The sequence below is a fragment of the Setaria italica genome, chromosome I (genome assembly GCF_000263155.2).
Source record: "Setaria italica strain Yugu1 chromosome I, Setaria_italica_v2.0, whole genome shotgun sequence".
Taxonomy (NCBI): Eukaryota; Viridiplantae; Streptophyta; class Magnoliopsida; order Poales; family Poaceae; genus Setaria; species Setaria italica.
Window position 1 is genome coordinate 4,344,172 of NC_028450.1, and position 21,255 is coordinate 4,365,426.

At 38.4% G+C, this 21,255-nt stretch overlaps 1 protein-coding gene across 1 annotated transcript; it reads left to right on the plus strand.

Annotated features, from left to right (window-relative positions):
* The first annotated feature begins 1,504 nt into the window (after nucleotides 1-1,504).
* Nucleotides 1,505-20,703, plus strand: LOC101762877 (nuclear pore complex protein NUP205). The gene is given in 47 exon segments (XM_022825416.1): nucleotides 1,505-1,777; nucleotides 1,888-1,983; nucleotides 2,954-3,028; nucleotides 3,127-3,231; nucleotides 3,315-3,425; nucleotides 3,880-4,039; nucleotides 4,213-4,295; nucleotides 4,404-4,526; nucleotides 4,626-4,826; nucleotides 6,570-6,659; nucleotides 6,822-6,977; nucleotides 7,775-7,891; nucleotides 8,051-8,259; nucleotide 8,319; nucleotides 8,770-8,797; nucleotides 8,800-8,867; nucleotides 8,974-9,105; nucleotides 10,368-10,498; nucleotides 10,575-10,694; nucleotides 10,877-10,982; nucleotides 11,698-11,895; nucleotides 11,985-12,103; nucleotides 12,184-12,334; nucleotides 12,419-12,531; nucleotides 12,603-12,684; nucleotides 12,777-12,863; nucleotides 12,948-13,025; nucleotides 14,048-14,242; nucleotides 14,737-14,829; nucleotides 14,897-15,010; nucleotides 15,094-15,252; nucleotides 15,340-15,395; nucleotides 15,469-15,541; nucleotides 15,638-15,828; nucleotides 15,933-16,065; nucleotides 16,140-16,217; nucleotides 16,565-16,729; nucleotides 17,776-17,946; nucleotides 18,017-18,151; nucleotides 18,525-18,668; nucleotides 18,747-18,869; nucleotides 18,961-19,053; nucleotides 19,260-19,382; nucleotides 19,574-19,674; nucleotides 19,798-19,917; nucleotides 20,008-20,083; nucleotides 20,359-20,703. Coding segments are annotated over 47 exon segments (5,517 nt in total). The 5' UTR covers nucleotides 1,505-1,630; the 3' UTR covers nucleotides 20,446-20,703.
* Nucleotides 20,704-21,255: the final 552 nt, after the last annotated feature.

Consider the following 21,255-nt stretch of genomic DNA (forward strand, 5'->3'; position numbering starts at 1 on the left):
GTGCTGGAGGGTGGCAAACCAGGCCGCAGCATGGTTCTGCTCCATCACTATGTTCTCGTCAGCACCTCAGATGGTCTGCACGTCCTTGGAGAATGATTATTCCGATTGATTTGGTTCTGTCAATCGGGGCCGAACAGGATGTTATCTGTGGCTTTCGGACATTATACCAGACCTCCTGCTTGTTGGCTTAAACTTGCCGGAGGTTCCCTTGTTCATCAGCTGTGCGAGGCAGCGCTAGACGAGGTGGTCAACGGGGAACATGTTCATCTTGTCGCAGTGCACTTGCTGGTTGCCGGCTGCAAGAGCAGGCACAACCCTAAGCGTTGGTGATGGAGAGGTGAGGGAGCCATGATAGTAGTCGATAGAGTATAATGATCAGCAGGGTCAAGCATGAAATTGGTCCCAAGCTACAAGCCGAGCAGAATGGATACCCTTTTCTTGTCTATATTTGCTAGGGCCTTTCAAATTTTGTGCTAATTTATGTGCTTTTTATTTTTTAATTAATCCGCTAATTTGTTTAGCTTCTATAGCTACTTGTAGCTTTAAGAGTAGCCCGATATTTAAAATAGTAAAGTGCATGGTCAGCCCTTAAACTTGTCAGGCCGTGTCACTTAGGTCCCCATACTCTTAAAATGCATATCTAGCTCCCTAAACTTAGGCTCGAATGTCACATAGGTCCCTGTACTCTCATAATACATATTTTACTTACTAAACTTTACTTTGGGTGTCATATAGGTCCATAAACCTTTGAAATGCAATGTCATCCCACTAATAGAACATTATAAGATCACATTTTATGATTTCAAGCAAACCATTATTTTAATTAGCACATTTTTAACTTATTTTATTCCCCTTTAGCTTCTCCTAATATTCATCCAATAATTTATTTTATAAACCCCCGATTTTAGTTTAGTAAGTGCAACTAAGAGTTATTCAAATTTGGACAATCTTTCAAGAATAATAAAGCACACATGTCATACACACTAGCAAGTTAAGATATTGCCTCCAAAGTAAAACATTATCAATCTTTCTAGATTCAGCATATTAATATTTTTCACACGCGTTGAGCTGAAATTCACTTTTTTTTACTATAATTAAATTGTATCTATGTAAAAATAAGTTTCATCAATTTAATTGAGATGACAATACTTTTAGAGAGTATATAGATCTAGATGACACCAAAACCAAGTTTAGGTGGCTGGATCTGCATTCTGAGAGTATAGGGATCTAAATAATATCCAAGCTCCAAATTTAGTGAGCCAAATATGTATTTTGAGAGTACGTGAACCTAAGTGACACATCCGAATCCGGACAAGTTCGATGAGCAGTCATGCATTTTACTCTATTTAAAATAAAATCTTGGGGGCGAACCTTCAAAACTTGCAAACGGCCCAGATGCCACAAGCCGCCGTTGCCGCCGCGCGTCTTCGCTACGCGACCACAGCTCGTCTCCCCCTCGCTTATACGCAGCCTAGTCAGAGCGCCCAAAACCCAGAAGCCCGCCCGCCCTCCCCACCCCCGTGCTCGTGTACTAGGGTTTTAAATCCCTCTCCGTTCCCCCTCCCATTCCGCCGACCACCGCCAACTCGCCCCTAGGGTTCCGGCCGGCGAGCGGGCTTGCTCTCCGGCGATGGCGCCGCCTCCGCCGCGCGAGCTCCTGGCCGCCATCGAGGCGGCGCTGCTCGGCGCCGCGCCGCCGTCCCCGGCGCAGCGCGTGGAGCTCCTCCACGCCGTCCGCGACGCCGCCCCCGCGTTCCGCGCGCTCCTCTCCTACCCGGTGCGCCCCCCTGTGCCGGGCATTCGTTCGATTGTGCCAGGATTCGTTGGTGCCGCATGGTGACTCGGGTTGCTTAATTTGGGTTTGGGCGTCTATCTGTGTGTGGGCAGGGGCCGAAGGCGTCTGATCGGACTCAGGTGGAGAGCAAGGAGGTGCGCCTGCCGGACATGCCGCCCATCACTCTTGATGACACCGACGTGCAGACTGTAAGCTCCCTTCCTCCTCCCCTGTAATTTGTGGAGTGCAACTGTAGAGTCATTTGGCTAGTTTTGCCCAGGGTTGTGCGAGTTGCTTAATTATGCTGTTCAAGATAAGCTCCGAGGGAATGCTTGTTCTCTTGATTAGAGTTCTGGAATGAGAAATTGAGAGTGACACTTTATGCTTTAGTTAGTACATCTTGGTGCAAACCTGTAAGTTTGAACTAGTCTCTGATAGATGAGATTATCATTTGTAAACATGCAACTTCTGATTTCGGCTGAGATGAGCTTTGTTTTACTTCAGCGTTCCGTTTTCTCAGTAGTTTGATATCAAACATTGGAAACAGTGAAGCTCAAATTTCTTTGTGTTATAGTAATAAGATTTTATATTATGCCAACCATCTTGACACTTATTCTCCGATGGCTGAAAATAATGTATCATATCAATGCCTTGCTAATTAAATGCTAGGATGTTGCTAGTTTGGACACCAGGTAGTAAAAGTATGACATATCATATCATAGATTCCTGGCTTGATGCTACATTGTTACCTGTTAAGCAAAGAGCGATGTTCAAACTACTGCTCCTGTTTCCTGTAGGATTTATCTTCTCATATCACACGCTTTAAGTTGGCCAACAAGTTAAAAAATGCGTACTGCATGATTTGTAGTGTCCTTCTTTTTCCTTTAATTTGTTATCTGTGATAGAAAACAATTACAATATATTCTGCACTCTACTGTGCTAGTTGGATTCTTACCTGTGATTGAACTCACAAATCTGTATCTCATGCTCCTAATAAATCTTGAAGCTCAGATCTGTAATGTTTGCTGTGGTTGTATTTGTGTCTATGATTACCCATAAGAGCACGACTTGTCCTTTTGCTTATCAATCAACTCATGCCTTTTGATTTATGAAAGCAACATGTAGTAGTTTGACTATTACTTTTTTAAAGTTTTAAATCTGCATCTCTTTGTTTTCCAGGCCCTAAAGCTGAGTGATGAACTCAATCTTAATGAGATTGAGTGTGTTCGTTTGCTTGTTGATGCTAACAGAGAGGTATAGTTTGCAGAATTGAAGTATGTTCTTGTTCTATTGTTGTCAGCCATGTTTGTACTGCTATCTGACCATCTTACATGCATTCATATGATTTGCAGTGGGTTTTATACGGCCGAGAGCCTTTGGAAATATATAGACTTGCAGCTGGCCTTTGGTACATGGAGAGAAGGGATCTTATAACCTCTCTGTACATTCTGTTGCGAGTAATCTGCTAATCATTTTCATTCCAGTTGTAGAATAACTTGACTTGAAGGATGATTTAATGCTTTTCTTTCATCTTTTGTAGTCTGTTGCACTGGATCAAGGTCTTGATGCTGATCTGATGTCTGAAATTGAAGAGCAAATGCAACCTTTATTTAATGATGGTCTCCGGCAAAGGATAATTGCGCTTGTAAAGGTTGGACCTGATGAAACTTGAATATATGCCCTGTGCATGCCTTTTTATCCTTTTATTCAATGAATTGCATTGGATATATTTAAAGAAAATGACCATGGTGAGGTTAAGGCCATGCCCTGTAAACTCAGACCCTCGTCAAATTATGGTTCTGAGTTAGCCCTTGAGCCCAGGTTTAAATTTAATATCTTTAAAACATGTAAAATAGTGTACAAGGGGAGAGGCAGAGATTTTGCGCTAAGCTAGATGGGGCTTATGTTGGTCTTGGGCTGCTAGCGTGTCCCTGTTCATTTGTTCTTGCTTTATTTGCAGTTATATCCTATGCTAGTTCATTCTAGCTATTTCTTAGCAACCAGTACAGCTAAAAATCTGTTTAAAAGTGTTCCAAAAGTTTCATCTTTAGTCTTTTTTCTTTCTGAGAAATAAGGACTGATGCATAGTTGCTTTTTTCATAAAGGAGTTAAACCGGGAAGAACCAGCTGGAATTGGTCGACCAAGCTCTGAGCGCTATGTGCTTGATTTCAGAGGGGCTCTTGTGGAAAGAAGGGCTATTGTCTCAAGAGAGAGATTAAGTTTGAGCCACTGCCTTGCTCTTTCTGCACTTATTAAACTAATGAGTATGTTAAACCTTTTTTTTAAATTTCCTCTATCAATTAATTTTATCTAGTGCTTACCAAGGGATTTTAATAATTCAGTGGTATGCATCAGCCTACGTGCTGTGCGTGTGCAACCTTTTGTTCATGTCAATCTATGGAAAGCAAGCAATAATGATTTATGCAACTTCATTTAGGCCCCAAGGAAGTTAAGGATGTATTTTCAATATTGAAAGACTGTGCAGCTGATGCAAATCAAAACACAAGTGTGGAGCTTCAGGTTTGAAGTTTAAACCAGTTACTTGGAATGATATGTTGATTGTAGACATGTTGCGCAGATCTGTATAATGCGTTATTGTCAAACTTTTACTAACTTTTATCATTGCAGATCACCTATGGAGTTCTGTTTTCTCTTGTAGCAACTTTTATTTCTGATGCCCTAAGTACTTCTCATGAGAAAGGATCATTGTCATCATCTGATTCCTCATTTAGACATGAATTTCATGAACTCGTAAGCTTTAATAAATGTATTTCCACTAATCACTGTTTAATACTTTGTTTGAGCATACTTAGTTTTTTTACAATTGCCATCTATATTTTTTCCTTTCAGGTGATGAGGACAGGAAACAATACGACTGTTGAAGGATTTGTTGGTGTTGTGCGACTTGCATGGTCGGTTCATTTGATGCTAACTCAAGATCGAAGTAATTCAAGAGAAACGTCAGATATTTGGTCATGTCTGGAAATTATCTGTTGTCAAAATTCTTTTGAGTTTTTGCGGGAGCGAGTTTTGAAAACAGCTGCATACCAGGTATAGCAAATCTAGATTTCAATGCAACCTCTTTCAATTGCATGTCCTTATTCACAGTCCTGCTGGTTGTGCAAATAACTAATTATTTTTTGAAATTTGAAATGTTCTGTATGTATTGCACTATTCCTCTAATGTGTTCATGTAATCTTGCCTCCAATATGTTTCTCTGTATATTTCCCTTCTGTTTTGTCATGCTGATCTGTTTCATCTACCAGTTATATCAGTTTGATTTTCACTAAGGCATGCTAGAAGCAAAGCTACAGTATCTCACCTTTATTTAATTGACTTCTATTGGTTCCATTAGTTTTTAGTTGCTGTTTCTAACTTTATTTCAATCATAACCTTTACTCACTGAATTTATTATCCTTGTGCCCTCGAAATTCAAGCATATTTATTATCTGATATTGTTGATCTTTTCCAAATCTCATACTGCGGAAATGTGGAGTGATACTAGGGAGCAGGATGTATAAGAAACTAAGAAGACGAGTTTATGAATTAGTGCATGTACTTCATTAACTTCCTTCCTGTTATCCTTAGCTGACGAGTTCTCAAACTATGTGCTACAGCAAAGCTTTGCATCAATCCTGATTGTGAGAATATGCTTGCCTGTTTCCCTGCGAAGCATAAGATATCCTTATTTCTGTACCTCACTTGGGATTTTGAGTTTGTGCAACACTGTCCGTAGATTAGGATGCCTGGGTAACTAGGGGAAGATCTGGACATGGATGATTTGACAATCTAAGATTCATTTAAACAAGTCGCAAATATAGAGAATAAAAAGTAAAAGGTATCTAATAAAAGTATAATGATAGTAGTAGTAGAGGGGGACGGATATCAAAGGTCATGATTCGCAGGTTTGGGCATGTCAACTACTGATTTCCACACATTCCAATCCAAAGCACCAACGGTAATTCTTTGTGTAACTTTAGATTGGAGGTCGTGGAAATAAGTTAAATTGTGTATCGCGAAGTATCGGAGTGTTCAAGCCCAAATCCAACAAAGTGATATGCTTCTGCTCGACCATAAGAGATATTAGTCCACAAGGCCTGCTTAAGCAGTATTAACTAATTTTACAGCAGCTGTAGCCGTGTTTGGTTGCCTGCATGAGATCAGGTTAGGCCCATGGCAGGCAGAATCTTTTGGTCCAATCCATCTTATTGTTTGCATGCAAGGATCCCGGTCAAACAGATGTAGAAATCCACAACGGGCCAGGCGCCCAGGCCCATGGGAAACGTGCAATTCGGCCAGCTAACCATGTTACTGTAAATCACTTGTGGATATTAGGTGATATTTGTATATGAAAGTAGATAGGTGAACTAAGGGCTAATAGAGTATATTTCTGCAAATGACCACTGCGATAATGCTTGTTTTCACGTTGTATTATGTGTCTTGTCTTTGTGCCACCAAGCAAACATCTCCATAGGGCAGGATGACCCAACCAAGCATCCGAAAAATTGTATAATTGCATCCTGACCCTTTGTATAGGCAACAGAACACACTATGTGCGGTTATGCATATCTTTTGCAATAAACCCAGATTTCGATCTGACACATTGACAGACCAATATATTGTGGAATCATGATTGGCCTCAATGAAAGAAGTTCTAGTATTTCATATGGTCAATTGATAATTCCCGTGTATTAGTGGTCAAAGTTCGTTCCCAAGAATGTCAAATATATTTTATTTAGATATGATAGTACAGTATTTTTCTTGGTTATTCTTATTTCTTTTCATCTAATGCAGAATGATGATGAGGACATTGTCTACATGTACACTGGCTACACACACAAGTTAATGATGTGCTTTATTTCCCACCCAACTTCTAGAGATAAGGTTAGAGTACTTCATTGAACCATAGCAACCTAGTATATTATCTATTTTCCTGTGTTGCAGCTGACGGATATCTACCATTAGTGTTCTACGCGGGGATTACATGTGAAGTAACTTTCTTAATTAGTTGTGCAAAATGATAATACTATCTCCTTTAATTAACAGATAAAGGAAATTAAGGAAAAAGCAATGACTGCCCTCAGTCCATACGGGCCACCTCGAGATCATCGGGAAGATCCTGCTAGAAATGGGGAACAAGTTGGTCAGGCTACTAACGAGCCTTTTGTATCCTTGCTGGAGCTAATTAGAGAAATCTATCAGGTAATGCTTCTGTCATTTATATAGTCAAATCAAATCAGGGAACCTGAAAACATGTATGATTTCCCAGGACCAATGCTTCTTTTACCGTGTTGGACACCCCCCGAGTCAGTCAGACACCAGTGTTCATGTTCAACTAACAATGTAATGATGAAATACCATGTGATGAGATGTAATTGACACATCTAATTCAACTACTGTTAGTTTCCATAGTATAATGCATCCTTTAATTTGAATGTTTAAGTGATGATCATGGTATGTATTGAACAAGTTTTGCTAGGCCTCAACGAAGTTTATTATGAAAGATGCTGGCTTGCTTATTGCTTGCTAACTTGGCAGGCTATTATGTGGCTAAGCTAGTTTGTAATCTCTTACTTTGTTTGTCACTTTATATTTAGCATATTTTTCGAACAGTGTTAAGTGCTGCTTCAAAATTGAGCCTTGGCCTTGTTTTCGATTCAATGTTAAGAAATGTTCTTCCCTCTAGTCTAGTAACTACTTCCATCTGTTGTAATTGTGACCACCAAAAGGATATACTGCATTGTTATCTATGGAGTTTAATGTTTTATAAGGTTCCACTTTAAACCTGGTTTTTTGATCTTACAAATGAACTTGCAGCAATAATGAAATTTTGATAGTGCACTAGATCCTATAAGTTTACCGCATTTCTCCCGAACACATTATTTGATTAGCCTTGTTATGTCTAAGAGCAAAACTGTATGTCTGTTGTTGTCAATAAGGCATGCTAGGTTTGAGAAGTTTGTATGGCAATCACATCTTTTTTTTTGTGTTCTCATCAGAAAGAGCCTGAGCTAGTGCATGGAAACGAGGAACTGTGGACTTTTGTTATATATGCAGGAGAAGACCATACCAACACACAAACTCTTGTGGCCTTCCTTGGACTTCTCAGTATTTTGGTACACGTTATGGTTATTGCTCTGTTCAGTTTTTTCACCTTTTGCTCTGACTACCCCAACTTGCTTGGGACTGAAAGGCTATGTTGTTGTTGTTGTTATGGTTACTGCTCTGTTCAGTTTTTTCACCTTTTGCTCTGACTGAACTATTGTACTTGTCAGGCTTCCACTGAAGTTGGTGCTGCCAAAGTCTATGAGCTGCTTCAGGGAAAAATTTATCGCTCAGTTGGGTGGAACACTCTGTTTGATTGCTTATCTATCTATGAGGAGAAGTTTAAAAAATCCATTCAATCTTCTGCAAGCATACTACCTGATTTTCCTGAGGGTGATGCACAGGCACTAGTTGCTTATTTATCAGTTCTTCAGAAGGTGTGAAATTTCTTGCATTTCTTATTCATTTGTCGTGCTTGTCCTGGCTACCTGTGTTCAGAGTAAATTGCACTTGCACCTTTGATGATTTTGGAATGATTATATGGGTATATTACTTTTAGAATTACCTTCCATTTTCCATGGCTATCATTATCATCAAGTTTTGAGTGAACACCATCAGCTATGCAGGTTTCTTTGAAAAATCAGAAAATTGAATCAGCCTTTGTCCTAGCGAATTCTCAATCGCTCTCATCTTATAACCCGTTGAGTAGGTTCTGTTACAGGCTTACAGCTATGTTGAAGTTCTTGAAACTTAGTAGAATTTTCATTGAGGCAATACTTTTCCGGTCCATCAGCTGTACTGGCCATAAATTTGTACTAAATAGCAACACTTTGATCAGATGCTATATGTGTTTTAAAATTCTCTTTTCATCATGCATAATTTTACACATATTACTGTTGCTGTTGTCTTTGTTTGCTGCTGTGATTTACATAAACTGGTGAACTTACAGTGTGAAAATGGGAATCCTATAGAACGAAGGAATGGTTCCCTGATATTGAACCTTTATTTAAGCTTCTCAGCTATGAAAATGTGCCTCCGTACTTGAAGGTACAAGCCTTTATGTTCTGAGTACATACATCTGTGTTATTTTTTATTTTATTTTGGTTGGGTGGCGGTTATGTTTTCTCATAATATGTGCTTGAAACATGTGCAGGGGGCTTTGCGAAATTCAATAGCCGCATTTATCAAAGTGTCACCCCTACTAAAAGACACTATTTGGAATTATCTTGAGCAATACGATCTTCCGGTGGTTACGGCTCCACTAGGGCACCATACAGCAACACAGGTACCAGATGTTCACCGTTTCACTAATTTCCTAATTTTACTGTCTACTTTCTAACTCGTCTTTTAGTCATCAAGCAAAGCAACATACTTCCTCCAATCACAAAAGTGTCGTTTTGGACATCGGCACAACCAGCAACCCACCATGTTGACCACTAATTGCTAGTGTAAACATGTATCCAAAATATAGCAAAGTTGTTATATTAATACACTACGAAAGTTATTTTCAAGATAAAATCTAGCTGAACCATTTTGAAAAGTTAAACTGAGATGTTAACAACGACATTTATGGACAAAGTTGAAACATGTTGACTGAATGCAACCCCAAATGATACTATTGTTTGAGGGAGTATAAAGAAAAAAAAGAAACAAATCCTATTTTTCTTCTTTTTACATATGTTTATGAAATACATTGTTTGTGGGAAATTAACCTGGTATTCAAATATTTTTGTCTTCCCGTTGTGGCAAACAATGAACCTGCGTTGTATTCATAATGACACATTTACTTATATCATATAGCTGCCAATCTTGCACCTTGATCTTACCTTTTCTGTTAGTGCTGCCAGCTAGATGCTATTTTTGGTTTAGTTGCGACTTAGCACTATTTTTCTCAGTTTATCTGATTTTACTATTTGATGTATATTTCTTTATGATATCTTCTTTTGGTTACCTTATATCCAGTCTCTGGAATCACGACTTTCTTAGAATGCCTGTTATTTATGGCAAAACTAGCAAACACTTAGGTTAGATGATGCAAGGTCTGATTCTAACTGGTCAGCTTCCTCTAAGGAAAGGCTTGGCGCCATTGTCTGATGCATTGGAAAGCAGCAACTAGAGTCTGATGATACCGTGATGCATTTTACTAGTTGGCCATTGTTCTTAGCGCTTGTTCTTAATAACAAAATTAACACAACACTTAGGTGAACCAAGGTCAGCTTCTTAAGTCTTAAACAACTACAGCTTCCTCGGAAGGCTTTGGTGCCTGTCGTCTGATGCATTGAAAAGCAACAACCAATTGCTACTCAATTCATTTTTGTTAGTTTGTTTTTGGTTCAACATATGGAGCAACAAATACATGCAATACTTGAATTCAACCTATGCTGGCAAAACCCTTCATGATAGGCGCTAGTCTTTCTTTTGTTTGATCTTGGATGTAAGATCAACCTTCAGCGGAAGCTGACATACGATCTACTAGTCGGCCATATTCATATGCAAATACCACTATAATCTCAATTCAGCATGGTGCTTCTTCTATGTTGGTGGCAGATTTATGATATGAGATTTGAGTTGAATGAAGTGGAAGCAAGGAGGGAGAGTTACCCCTCGACCATATCTTTTCTCAAATTGATCAATGCACTTATTGCGGAAGAAAGAAACATAAGTGACAAAGGCCGGAGGTGCTTACTTTTTACTGATCAATTTCATTTCCTGGCTTTCAACACTTTCTAAGAGTAAGATATGTTTTTCTAACAGGTTCATGGGTATCTTTAAGTTTGTTTATGAAGATGTCTTTGGTCCTTTTTCTCAAAGAGCCTACGCTGACCCTCAGGAAAAATGGGAGCTTGCACTTGCCTGCCTGGAGCATTTCCGCATGTGAGTAGAATGTGAACTTTTTTGTTTGAAAATTTATTGCTTTTTTTTTCTGAATGGGGAACCATGGAATGTGAACCCTTGATCCAAATACCCCCTTTTACATGGGATAGTTTCTTTGATCTTCCAATATCTAGCTTTGTTTGCCATAAAATGCAGTAACAAATTGGCTATTGTTTGTACAGGGTTTTGAGCATGTATGACATAAATGATGATGATATTTATGCTTCTGTTAACACATCAGCCCCTTCATCCATCGAGAGACAGCTCCCTCTGCTAGAACTACTCAAAGTATGTCCATGTACTGATTTTGAGAAGCCCTAACTGTTAATATATTACATACGCTCATTGTCGGATTATTTACTGTACTTGGAAGTTCCTTGATATTCATGTTGCTATTGGAGCCACTTTTCATTGTGAACATCACACGGTCCTTACTACAGATTCCCTGCTTGATACCGATAGTCTAGCAGTGATCCTTTAGCAATGTGCCTATAATATTTCTTATCTAGTGTTGGAAGGGTACTTAGCATGTTTGTAGCATCATATTGTAGAGTTTTGGTTTGCATTATATGGAACTTGGAAGGTTGAAAATTTATCTGATTATTGCTACAAAAACCTAGACGAATTCATATTGTTCTACTGTGTTCAAAAACTGTAGACCAGATAACACATTAACACTAGGGTCACCAGTGAAATAGTATCATCTGAATAAATAGCAGTACTTTCTGGAATCTACTGCGATTTGATTTTTCATGCTCATCAGTTATTTGGTGATGCTCTTTCTTAATTTTTTTTCTATATCTTTAGCAGATAAGTATTTTTTCCCCTTCAGACCTGAATTAATATGCTTTGCTTCAATGGATTTGCTCACTTGTTTGCTTTGTTAAGTGCTTGTTATACCATATATATTCATCTGTTTAAAGATACTACATTTTTGCATCAACTTCTATTTCACCTCTAGTTGTACATTATGAATAATTTGTGTTTGTGGAATTCTGAACAGGATTTCATGAGTGGGAAAGCTGCATTCCGCAATATCATGAACATCATATTAGTGGGTGTTGACTCTCTTATCAATGAGCGAACCACACAAACATATGGTATTCTTTTGGAGAAAACAGTCCATCTATCTCTTGAAATATTTATTCTTGTCATGGAGAGAGATCTGGCTCTTGCTGATGTTTTCCGGCCACTCTACCAGGTTTTGTACTTTGCTTATCTCAGTTGTGGGGTTTTACCTGGCTATTACTTCATCTAATTGCTTTTCTGTTTTCTTTTGGGATTATGCAGCCATTGGATGTTGTTTTAGCACAAAATCATAGACAGATAGTAGCATTGCTAGAGTTTGTACGATATGACTATCTTCCCCAAATTCAACAGTGTTCAATAAAAATTATGGCCATCCTGAGGTATATCCAAATTACTTATATTTTTTTTCCTTGTGCTATTTTGCTTATATATGTTCTTACGGCTGGCTTATTTCTGGCAGTTCTAGAATAGTTGGCCTGGTACAGTTGCTTTTGAAAGCTGATGTTGGAAAAACTGTAATAGAAGATTACGCTGCTTGCTTGGAGTTCCGATTTGATGATTTTCAGGTTATAGAGGATACGAAAGATGATGTTGGAGTTCTAATACTGCAGGTTGTGATTTTATTCCCATTGACTTTGTTTGTTGAGCTATTTAATGACCTGTGTTTTAATTATGCTAATCAATCATATATGCAGTTGCTTCTTGACAATATTTGCCATCCAGCTCCAAACATAACACATTTGCTCTTGAGATTTGATGTCAATGGATCCATTGAGCGAACAGTTCTAAAACCAAAATCCCACTATAGGTTAACTCCAGACTGTGCCTTTATGTGTGGTGATATATTTTATTAATTGAACTCACTTTGTTTTATATCAGTTGTTTGAAGGTAATCCTTGACAACCTCGAAAAGGTGACAAAGCCAGATATAAATGCCTTACTGCACGAGTTCAGTTTTCAGGTTTGGTATTTTGGCTTAGTAGTCAGATATAATATTTTTCATCTTACTTGTTTCTATATCATAACAACTGCATTTCTCCCTCCTGAATACAGCTTCTCTACGAGTTATGTCTCGACCCTTTAACTTGTGGACCTGTTATGGATCTCCTAAGTACAAAGAAGTACCAGTTCTTTTCTAAGGTTTTCATTCTTCTCTGTTCTTTTGAATCATTATTGCTAAAATTTTCGATTCGAACTCATATTTTCCTTGCCCACTAATTTCAGCATGTTGGAACCATCGGAGTTGCACCACTTCCAAAAAGGAACACTAACCAGTCTCTTCGTATCAGCATGCTCCATGAGGTATACATCCAGCTTTCATCTTTTGTCAAAATTTTAGTTTGGAGAACATGCAGAAATTAATAGAAGTGCAACTAATGGCTAATGTTTTATGATGCCAATGTGCTATAAAATAAACCTTGTATTTGAATTATTCTTGATACATGGGATAAAACTTTATAACAGAAAATGGATATCAATCTGAATACATAGTGGTTTAATCGATTCTCTGCAACGTTTTGGTAACCACTGTTGTTTTCTGCTATTCATTTTCTGTAGATGTGCTACATTTATGCGTTATCTTGATATACTTTAGACAAATAATGAGGTGATGTCACTGTCAGTGTTTCGCTTGGAAGTTAGAACATTACAGTTATCAAATTGCATATCAACTGCCCTCTTGACCAGGTCGCCTGGAGTCCTGCACACTTGATCATTGCCTTGTGACCCGAGGCAATGCCATATGGGCAAAGGGCTGAGGAGGGTACATAAGAAAGAGAAAAGAAAAAGAAAAAAAAAAGTGGGGATGGGGGGGCATCGCCCATCTCACCATGCTGGCTCACCTGATCCCCTCCCAATATCTCCTTCTCATGCTGACCTGACCATTACCTCAGCTGCTTATCTCATCTCAAGTCTCAGTCCTTGAATTGAAAGAAGATGGCAACCAGGGTTGTGATTGAATCTGAGATTGTTGTGGGTAGTGTTGTGGCCCACCTCCCTCCCATTCCTCCAGCCAAAGTAAACCATGCTTTGGCGATGCCACAGCAGTCAAGGCTGAGCCATATGGGACATGGGAGCAAAGTGCACCGACAGGTGTAGGGGCAGCCATGGCCTTGAGCACCTTCGCACCAAATTGGTACAGTCGCAACAATGCTCCAGAAATATAAGAGTGCATATTTGAAATGTCGAAGTTCTGCTACTTACAAATTGCATTTGGACGCCAAAATTTATTTGCCTTTTTAGGGACCTATTGCTTCTGATGGTTGCCTGCTATATCTATTTTGGTATTTTTCATTGTGTTGAAACCATGATTTCTTCATTTTCAGAGGGCATGGTTGCTAAAGATGTTAGCACTGGCATTACATCTATCCGATGTATCATCATCTGTATACCGGGAAGCCTGTGTGGCTATTCTGTATCATACTTTTGGTCAGTGTGCCAATAACTTCCAGAGTACAAGCTTGTTCCATTCACGTGATGCTTCAACTGGCATTAGCAATGAATCAGGAAATAGAAATAAGGTAATATCTGGCATCTGCATTTTTCTCATTTCCTAGTTGATGAATCATCATTGGACTGGAGAACGTGGAAATCAGCAATCCACATGCCCAAGCCATGACCTTGCGTATCGATCTGCTTTTACTATCATCATTATTCCTAATATTTTTAAACTTTTATTATATATTGTTGTTGGTGTCTCTTGTTGGATTTCATATTTTCATCTCTAGCCTACCCCAACTTGCTTGGGGCAAAGGATTTGTTTTTTTTCTTGGTGACGGATGGATAGTGTCTTGCATATTTCTTTGATTGTTTAGCCCTTCAAGTTTTGTTTGTGCGAAGCTTTGTCTGTATACTTTCATGGTTGAGCAAAGCTTTATCTGTATGCTAATTTGAAAATGTGGGGTTTAAAACCTCATTAAGCTTTCATGGTTCTGCTGGTCAAGTTTGCAAGTGTGATATTTTATCCACATTTCCATGCTCCAGAACCTTATATTGCTTGCAACTTTGCACTTAGGTTTTGGACTTGCTTGAGGTTTTACAGTTTAGATGTCCAGACACTTCAATGAAGTATCCACAGCTGCTTTCCAACCTGGGAGTTGAACCAAAGGTATGCCCTTTACACCTTCCAGTTCTTTAGTTTCCTTTGTTTCTCATTAGATTTTTGGTATGAACAGATTGAGGAGATTCTAAGGAACTCTGCGACATCTGAATTCGGTGGTGTATATTATTATTCAGAGAGAGGTGACCGACTGATTGATCTGGATGCTTTCCATGAAAAACTTCTCCAGGTTGTATATTCATTCTTATGCATACTTGTTATGTTGTACTTCTTTAAAAATGATCTTGTTTTGATGAATTTAATATTTTGCAGATAACACAAGAGTTGAACTCACAATTAAGTGAGTCTGAGAAAGGCGAAGTAAAAGAATCAGTTCATCATTTGCTGAAATGGGCTTGGCGATATAACAAAAATCTTGAAGAGCAGGCTGCCCAACTTCACATGTTGACTGGCTGGTCACAGATTGTTGAAGTGAGTTGGGTGTTTTCTTGTCTGCTTATCACTTGTGTAGGTTGGAAAATTTTATGTGATATTCTGATTACTATTTCTGAAAACCAGGTTGCTGTATCAAGAAGAATGTCATTACTTGAGGACCGTTCTAAGCTGTTGTTTGAGTAAGTTTTTCCTCCCTTCACATAAAATTTACAACTATTATTTGGATAATTGTACCAATCTTGCTTGATGCAGGCTGCTTGATGCTTCATTGAGTGCCACAACATCTCCAGATTGTTCAGTGAAAATGGCATATGTTTTAACCAATGTGAGTAGCTTGTCGTTATGTAGCAAACACCAATGTCCTAATCAAATGCCAAACTTTATATATCTGTTCTGAACTTAATTTGTTGGTCATTTTAAGGTATCATTGACCTGTATGGCTAAACTGCGGGATGAAAGATTCATATGCCCAGCTGGTGCAGATTCTGATGCAGTCACTTGCCTTGACATTATTTCATCGAAGCAGCTACCAAATGCAGCTTGTAACTCATTATTATTTAAGCTTGTGATGGCGATACTAAGAAATGAATCATCTGAAACCTTGAGAAGACGGTAACTTCATTGTAGTTGGTGACTATGAGCGCCACTAACCGACTCCATGTTTCACATGTTCTCTGTCCCTTCTGTGAATACTGACCTTTGATCATCTTCCGCAGGCAATATGCATTATTATTGAGTTATTTTCAATATTGTCGTAGCATTCTTGACTCTGATGTCCCTCCATCAGTTCTACGGTTCTTGCTACTGGAGGAACAAGAAGCTGATGATGACGACTTCACTCTTCAAAAGGTCCTTTTCTGTTGCATTACTTTATTTCCTTTTGTAATGTGACTATTGCTGATCATTCTTCTGCCCTTCTAAAGGTTCTCAAGGAGCACAATGAATTAGCACGTGGCAACTTTTCCATCATAAGGAAGGAAGCTCAAGCTATTGTCGATTTGGTAAGCCATTCTATTGTTTATGTTAAATTCACACAATTTGTTTTTATCTGTGCAAGGAAAACATAACTTACTGTAAATTTTTAGCATGTCTGCCCCATGGCATGGTAATGTGGTATCACTCACTCAGTCTGTCACCACATGTAACATCCAAACCTAACATACAACGTTTCCCAATTATTATTTATGGGGTCCAGAGACAAATTTTAATTGTGCAATGCTCTTTATGCTTTTGACCAACTGTTATATATCGTCTTCTGGAGGTTTGGAGATGATTAAATGAACCAGTCAAATGGTTGACCATACATGTAATCTGATATTCCCTTCCTTTGCTTATGAACTCGTTACAGGTTACTAAGGATGCCATCCATGGGAGTGAAGCTGGCAAAGCAATTTCCTTCTATGTTCTTGATGCACTAATTAGTGTTGATCATGAAAAGTATTTTTTGAACCAGCTTCAAAGTCGAGGGATTCTTAGATCATGTCTAAGTGATGTTACAACCTATTTGTCAAAGGTCTGTATTGCCACTGCTTTTTCCTTTTTTTCTTTTTTAAACCTGCTGATGCTAGTTGCAGACTTTATGCCATCATGCATTCAAGTCTCTTTTCATACCCCTTTTTTAATTGAAAAAATGGATTGGTCTTTGGGAACTTCCTTTTCTTGTTATGCATGCTTGGGTGGGTAATGTGAAAATAGGAGAATTAGAACTACATAGGCAACCTGGTAAGACCTGTACAGTGCAGGCGAAGGTGTTGATGTCAGGATCGCCATTCCTGTAGATGGTGGGAAGTAAGAATGACTATAGTTGAAATTATCTAAGGGTTCTTTGAATATAAGGTTTTTCATGCTGTTACTAGTTTTGATTCTCTTGTTTCAAATAGGCACGTAGAACATACAATTTTCTGTTTTTTATTTAGAGCAGACAGTTTATCTATTGATTTAGTATCCTATTTCATTGGATGTAAATATGATTTAGGTTTCCTGTCATAATCAATAGCTTATGATTTAGGTTCCTGTCATAACCAATAGCTTGCTGGTCCAGCTTGTGTTTGTTTTCGCAACAAACAGTATGGGTGCAAACACGGTTTAGGCCTTTTCTATTGCCATATTTATCTGGGCTATTCGTATGCACATACCATTATTGATAATTTTATTCGAGCATATTCTTTTTTTCTCTCGAACCATGCAGGAGAACTGCCCGTCATTTCATTAAGGTAGAATATATTCGAGCATATTCTTAGTTTCCTGAACTTTAAGTTAAGCGTTTATTCTCTGTTTGTTTTTCTGAAACACACTGCACAAACATCTGTCTGTCTTGTTTGATGAAACCTGAACCCAGATTTTCCATCAACATGTGTTGTTGTACGTGTTGTATATGCTAAAGATGAGCTATAAGCCTATAATTCTATGAGTATCATTCCAAAATAAAAGATGGGTCTGCCTAGAAAATGCCTCATGCTGGTTTTGTTTTGATAATCATTAATCCATTCATCGTGCCACTTTGTATCTAGCATTTTACCCTGATGTGTGGTGTCATCAGTTTTATGTGTGTGTTTTCAGGATTCGTCATTCACATCAGAATCTTCACAGCGGTTTTGCAAAGTTGATGCTCAGTTGTCATTACTGCTGAGAATAAGTCATCACTATGGCAAACATGGCTCTCAGATTTTGTTGTCCATGGGTGCTTTACAAAACCTTTCATCTTGCAACCTCATGGGTGTGCAAAAAAAGGTGCCCTTTGTTCGCAAATATAAATATATGTTGTTTATGAATTCGCACTTACAGTTTTGTATACTGCCAGGGAAATTCGCGGGCAATATCCAATATCGTAAAGGAACGGGCTGGTGAAATTGACAAGAAGAGGTCACTTATTGCACCTGTACTGCGAATAGTCACCTCTTTTACATCACTCGTGGACTCGGCTGATTTTCTTGAGGTTAGGTTATTTTGGGTTACAGTACAGCTGCACAATTCAACTGTACGAGATTAAAAGGGATAGGCATCAATGAGTAAAATTTGTATCTGGTTCATTGTGGGTTCTCCAGTAAAAGTAATTTAACATTACAACGAGCAATCTACTAAGAGGAAACAGTATTTTGTTGTGGGTGTAGTTATGATAACTTGATAATTCATATCTTTACTGCTGTATGTTACTGAGTACTGATGTTTTTAAGAATCTGGCCTTATGAATCACATTATTTTTGGTGCCTTACTGATGATGAATTTTACTCATGATGCATCTTTCATTTATTGCTCTGTGATTTTCCTTATTGGTGATGCCCCTTATACAAATTTAAATCTTTATTCAGGTGAAGAACAAAATTGTACGAGAGATAGTGGACTTCACAAAGCAGCATCAGTCAGTTTTTAATAGCATTTTAAGGGAGAACATGTCTGGAGCTAATTTGTTCACATTGGAGCGTCTTAGCTTGGTGGTTTCTGTTCTCAGCAAGGTTTACTATTCACTCTTTATTTGATTTTGGTCACTATTAATCTGTTTTAGAGGTTCACAGGTGCTAACAACTTTGTAGGTGTGGGCATATGAGGAAAATGAGGAATGCAGCTATATCCAAGATCTATTTGCCTTGATGCATTCTCTTTTCAGCCTTGACTTTGGGTCTCTGAATTTTATGCAATCGCCAAACATGATTGAGGTGAGCTTATCCCTCTTTAAGTCATATTATAATGATGACTTTATGCACCCACTTGACTTTTCTAATACTTCTAAATATTGCTGCTTACCAGAATCAGAAGTCAGAATTGAGAGCGTTTGGTCTTTGCTTCAGCCTTATATCTTACCTGTATGTTCTGGCTACAAAGAAGAACATGCGATTTCAAGTGAGTAATACTTTAAACCTACTCAGTAAATAAAAAGTAGGAACACAGAGAGAAGAAAAAAAATGTGGTTTGGTTCTGGTACATGTTGCAAGTTGAGTTTTTCTGAAAAACAAAAATCTAGGCAGCACAAAGAAGGGGGCAGAGGTATTAGTTCTTTTGTCCAAAACTTTGGTACTGATTGTCTTCCCAACACCTTGATTTTGCAGGTTTCTTATGACCATAATAGTGACCAGCAGCAACCAACACTACAAATGGTTTCCGATCTTCTGAGTTCAATAACACTAGCCATAGAAAGAGTAGCTGAAGAAAAATATATGCTACTAAACAAGGTATTGATGTTTCTAATCTGAATGTTTCTTTTGAATGGAATATTGAAGTATGGAGAAAATAAGTTATACGTGGCAACCTGAAACTTGGGGGTACAGATCTGGAATTGAGTGAAATGGTCACTATTATCAGGAATTCTGAGGTAGTTCATACTTTTTCCTCAATAGCTAACTTGTCAGATTTTGTTGTTTAGGTTCGTGACCTGAATGAGTTATCCAGAAAGGAGGTTGATGAGATAATAAAATTATGTATGAAGCAAGATTGCATCTCTCCCAATGATAATATCCGTAAAAGGTAATCTTTTTTTTCTGCCTTATAGATTCTTTGCAATATTCTTGGTTCTGACACTGGCTGCTTTTTGTCTTGCTGATCCTTCAACAATTTGTGCTATTGGGTAACACGTTTCTATATTTGCAGGAGGTACATTGCAATGATAGATTTGTGTTGCATGGCTGGGAACCGAGACCAGCTTATAACCCTTCTGCTCCAAATAGCGGAATGTGCCATTATTATTCTCCTTGTTCATTTCCAGGACGAGTAAGAATGTTTATTAGTGTAAATAAAGGCTACATATCTCACAATTCTGTTCTTACATTAGAAAACCAACATTTTTCTCTGAATTTGCAGGAGTTGCGCAAAAGATCTTTCTCCATTTTCTGATGATCTACTTCCTGTGCTGGAGAGGCTAGAACATTTAAAAGAGGTATGAAGTTCACAAAAATTGATATTGTTACTCTAGGGCCAAGTAGGGTGCCATGTTGTGTTCACTCTGCTTTCATATTCTGGGCTTCCACAAATTTTGGACGTGTGTAAGGTTGGAATATGACTACTCTATTGCAACATCAGATCAAAATATATTTTTAATATTCCTCAAAAAATAATATATTCTTAATCCTTCAATAATTAAACTGGAGTCTAAAAGGGGAACCCTATTATTAATTTGGTCTATAGGATTTAATACGTTTGTTTGCTTTGCAGGATAAAGTTGGACGTAGTAGTCTGAAGTTGTTCCACAGATCTGTGACCACACTGAAGGAGATGACCATCAGATGCATGACCGTATGAAGGACGGAGGGGTGTGTTGTACAATACACATGTTTTTTGTAGGATAGCTACACTTTGCTAGATTTGTAGATGTAAAACATTGTTGTTGTGTTAGCTCCCTTATTGAATTAAACTATTAGCTTGGACTGTCCTGAGGCGGCCAATTTTATATTAGATGCCATATTTCTTGGGTTAATTTGTCTGTTCTGGGGCGTTTTGCAAATTAGTATATGTATGGGCATGCTTTCTCTTGCATTGATGCGTTTCCCTTTCCTGTTCCCCGGCATCTAAAGCCCAGTCATCTTGCTCCTCACCTTATTGTGTGATGAACTGATGATTATACTTTCTTTTATGTTCGTGCCGCGTTACACACCTCACGGGTACGACGTAATCAAGGCTAACGAAGCATCTTAACTTGTACAAAAAGTAATTGTCCTCGTACTTATTCTACAAACTATAGCTCCTGTATTTGGTCTTTCTTATTGACAGAAATTACATTGTAAAGCTTATTCGGTTCTTCAAGTCATGGTTTCGCTATTGAGTGCGGTCACACTTGTGTACCCGTGTATTTGCTCTTTCTTGACGACAAAATTACGTTGTGTAGCTTATTTATTCACTCGCTTCTTGTCATGGTTTCGCCAGGCTGCTGGCTTCGCGGTCTGACATTGCACACGTTTACCATAGTGGCAGCTTATTAAGGCGTCTCCAATGTATAGGGACGATAGAACTGCATCCATTTTGTTAAAAATCCTACAATGTGCAGGCCCGGTTCCATAGTTTGAGCGGGACCCACCTCTAAATAAGAAAATCAATTTCTTCTCAACTGCCCCT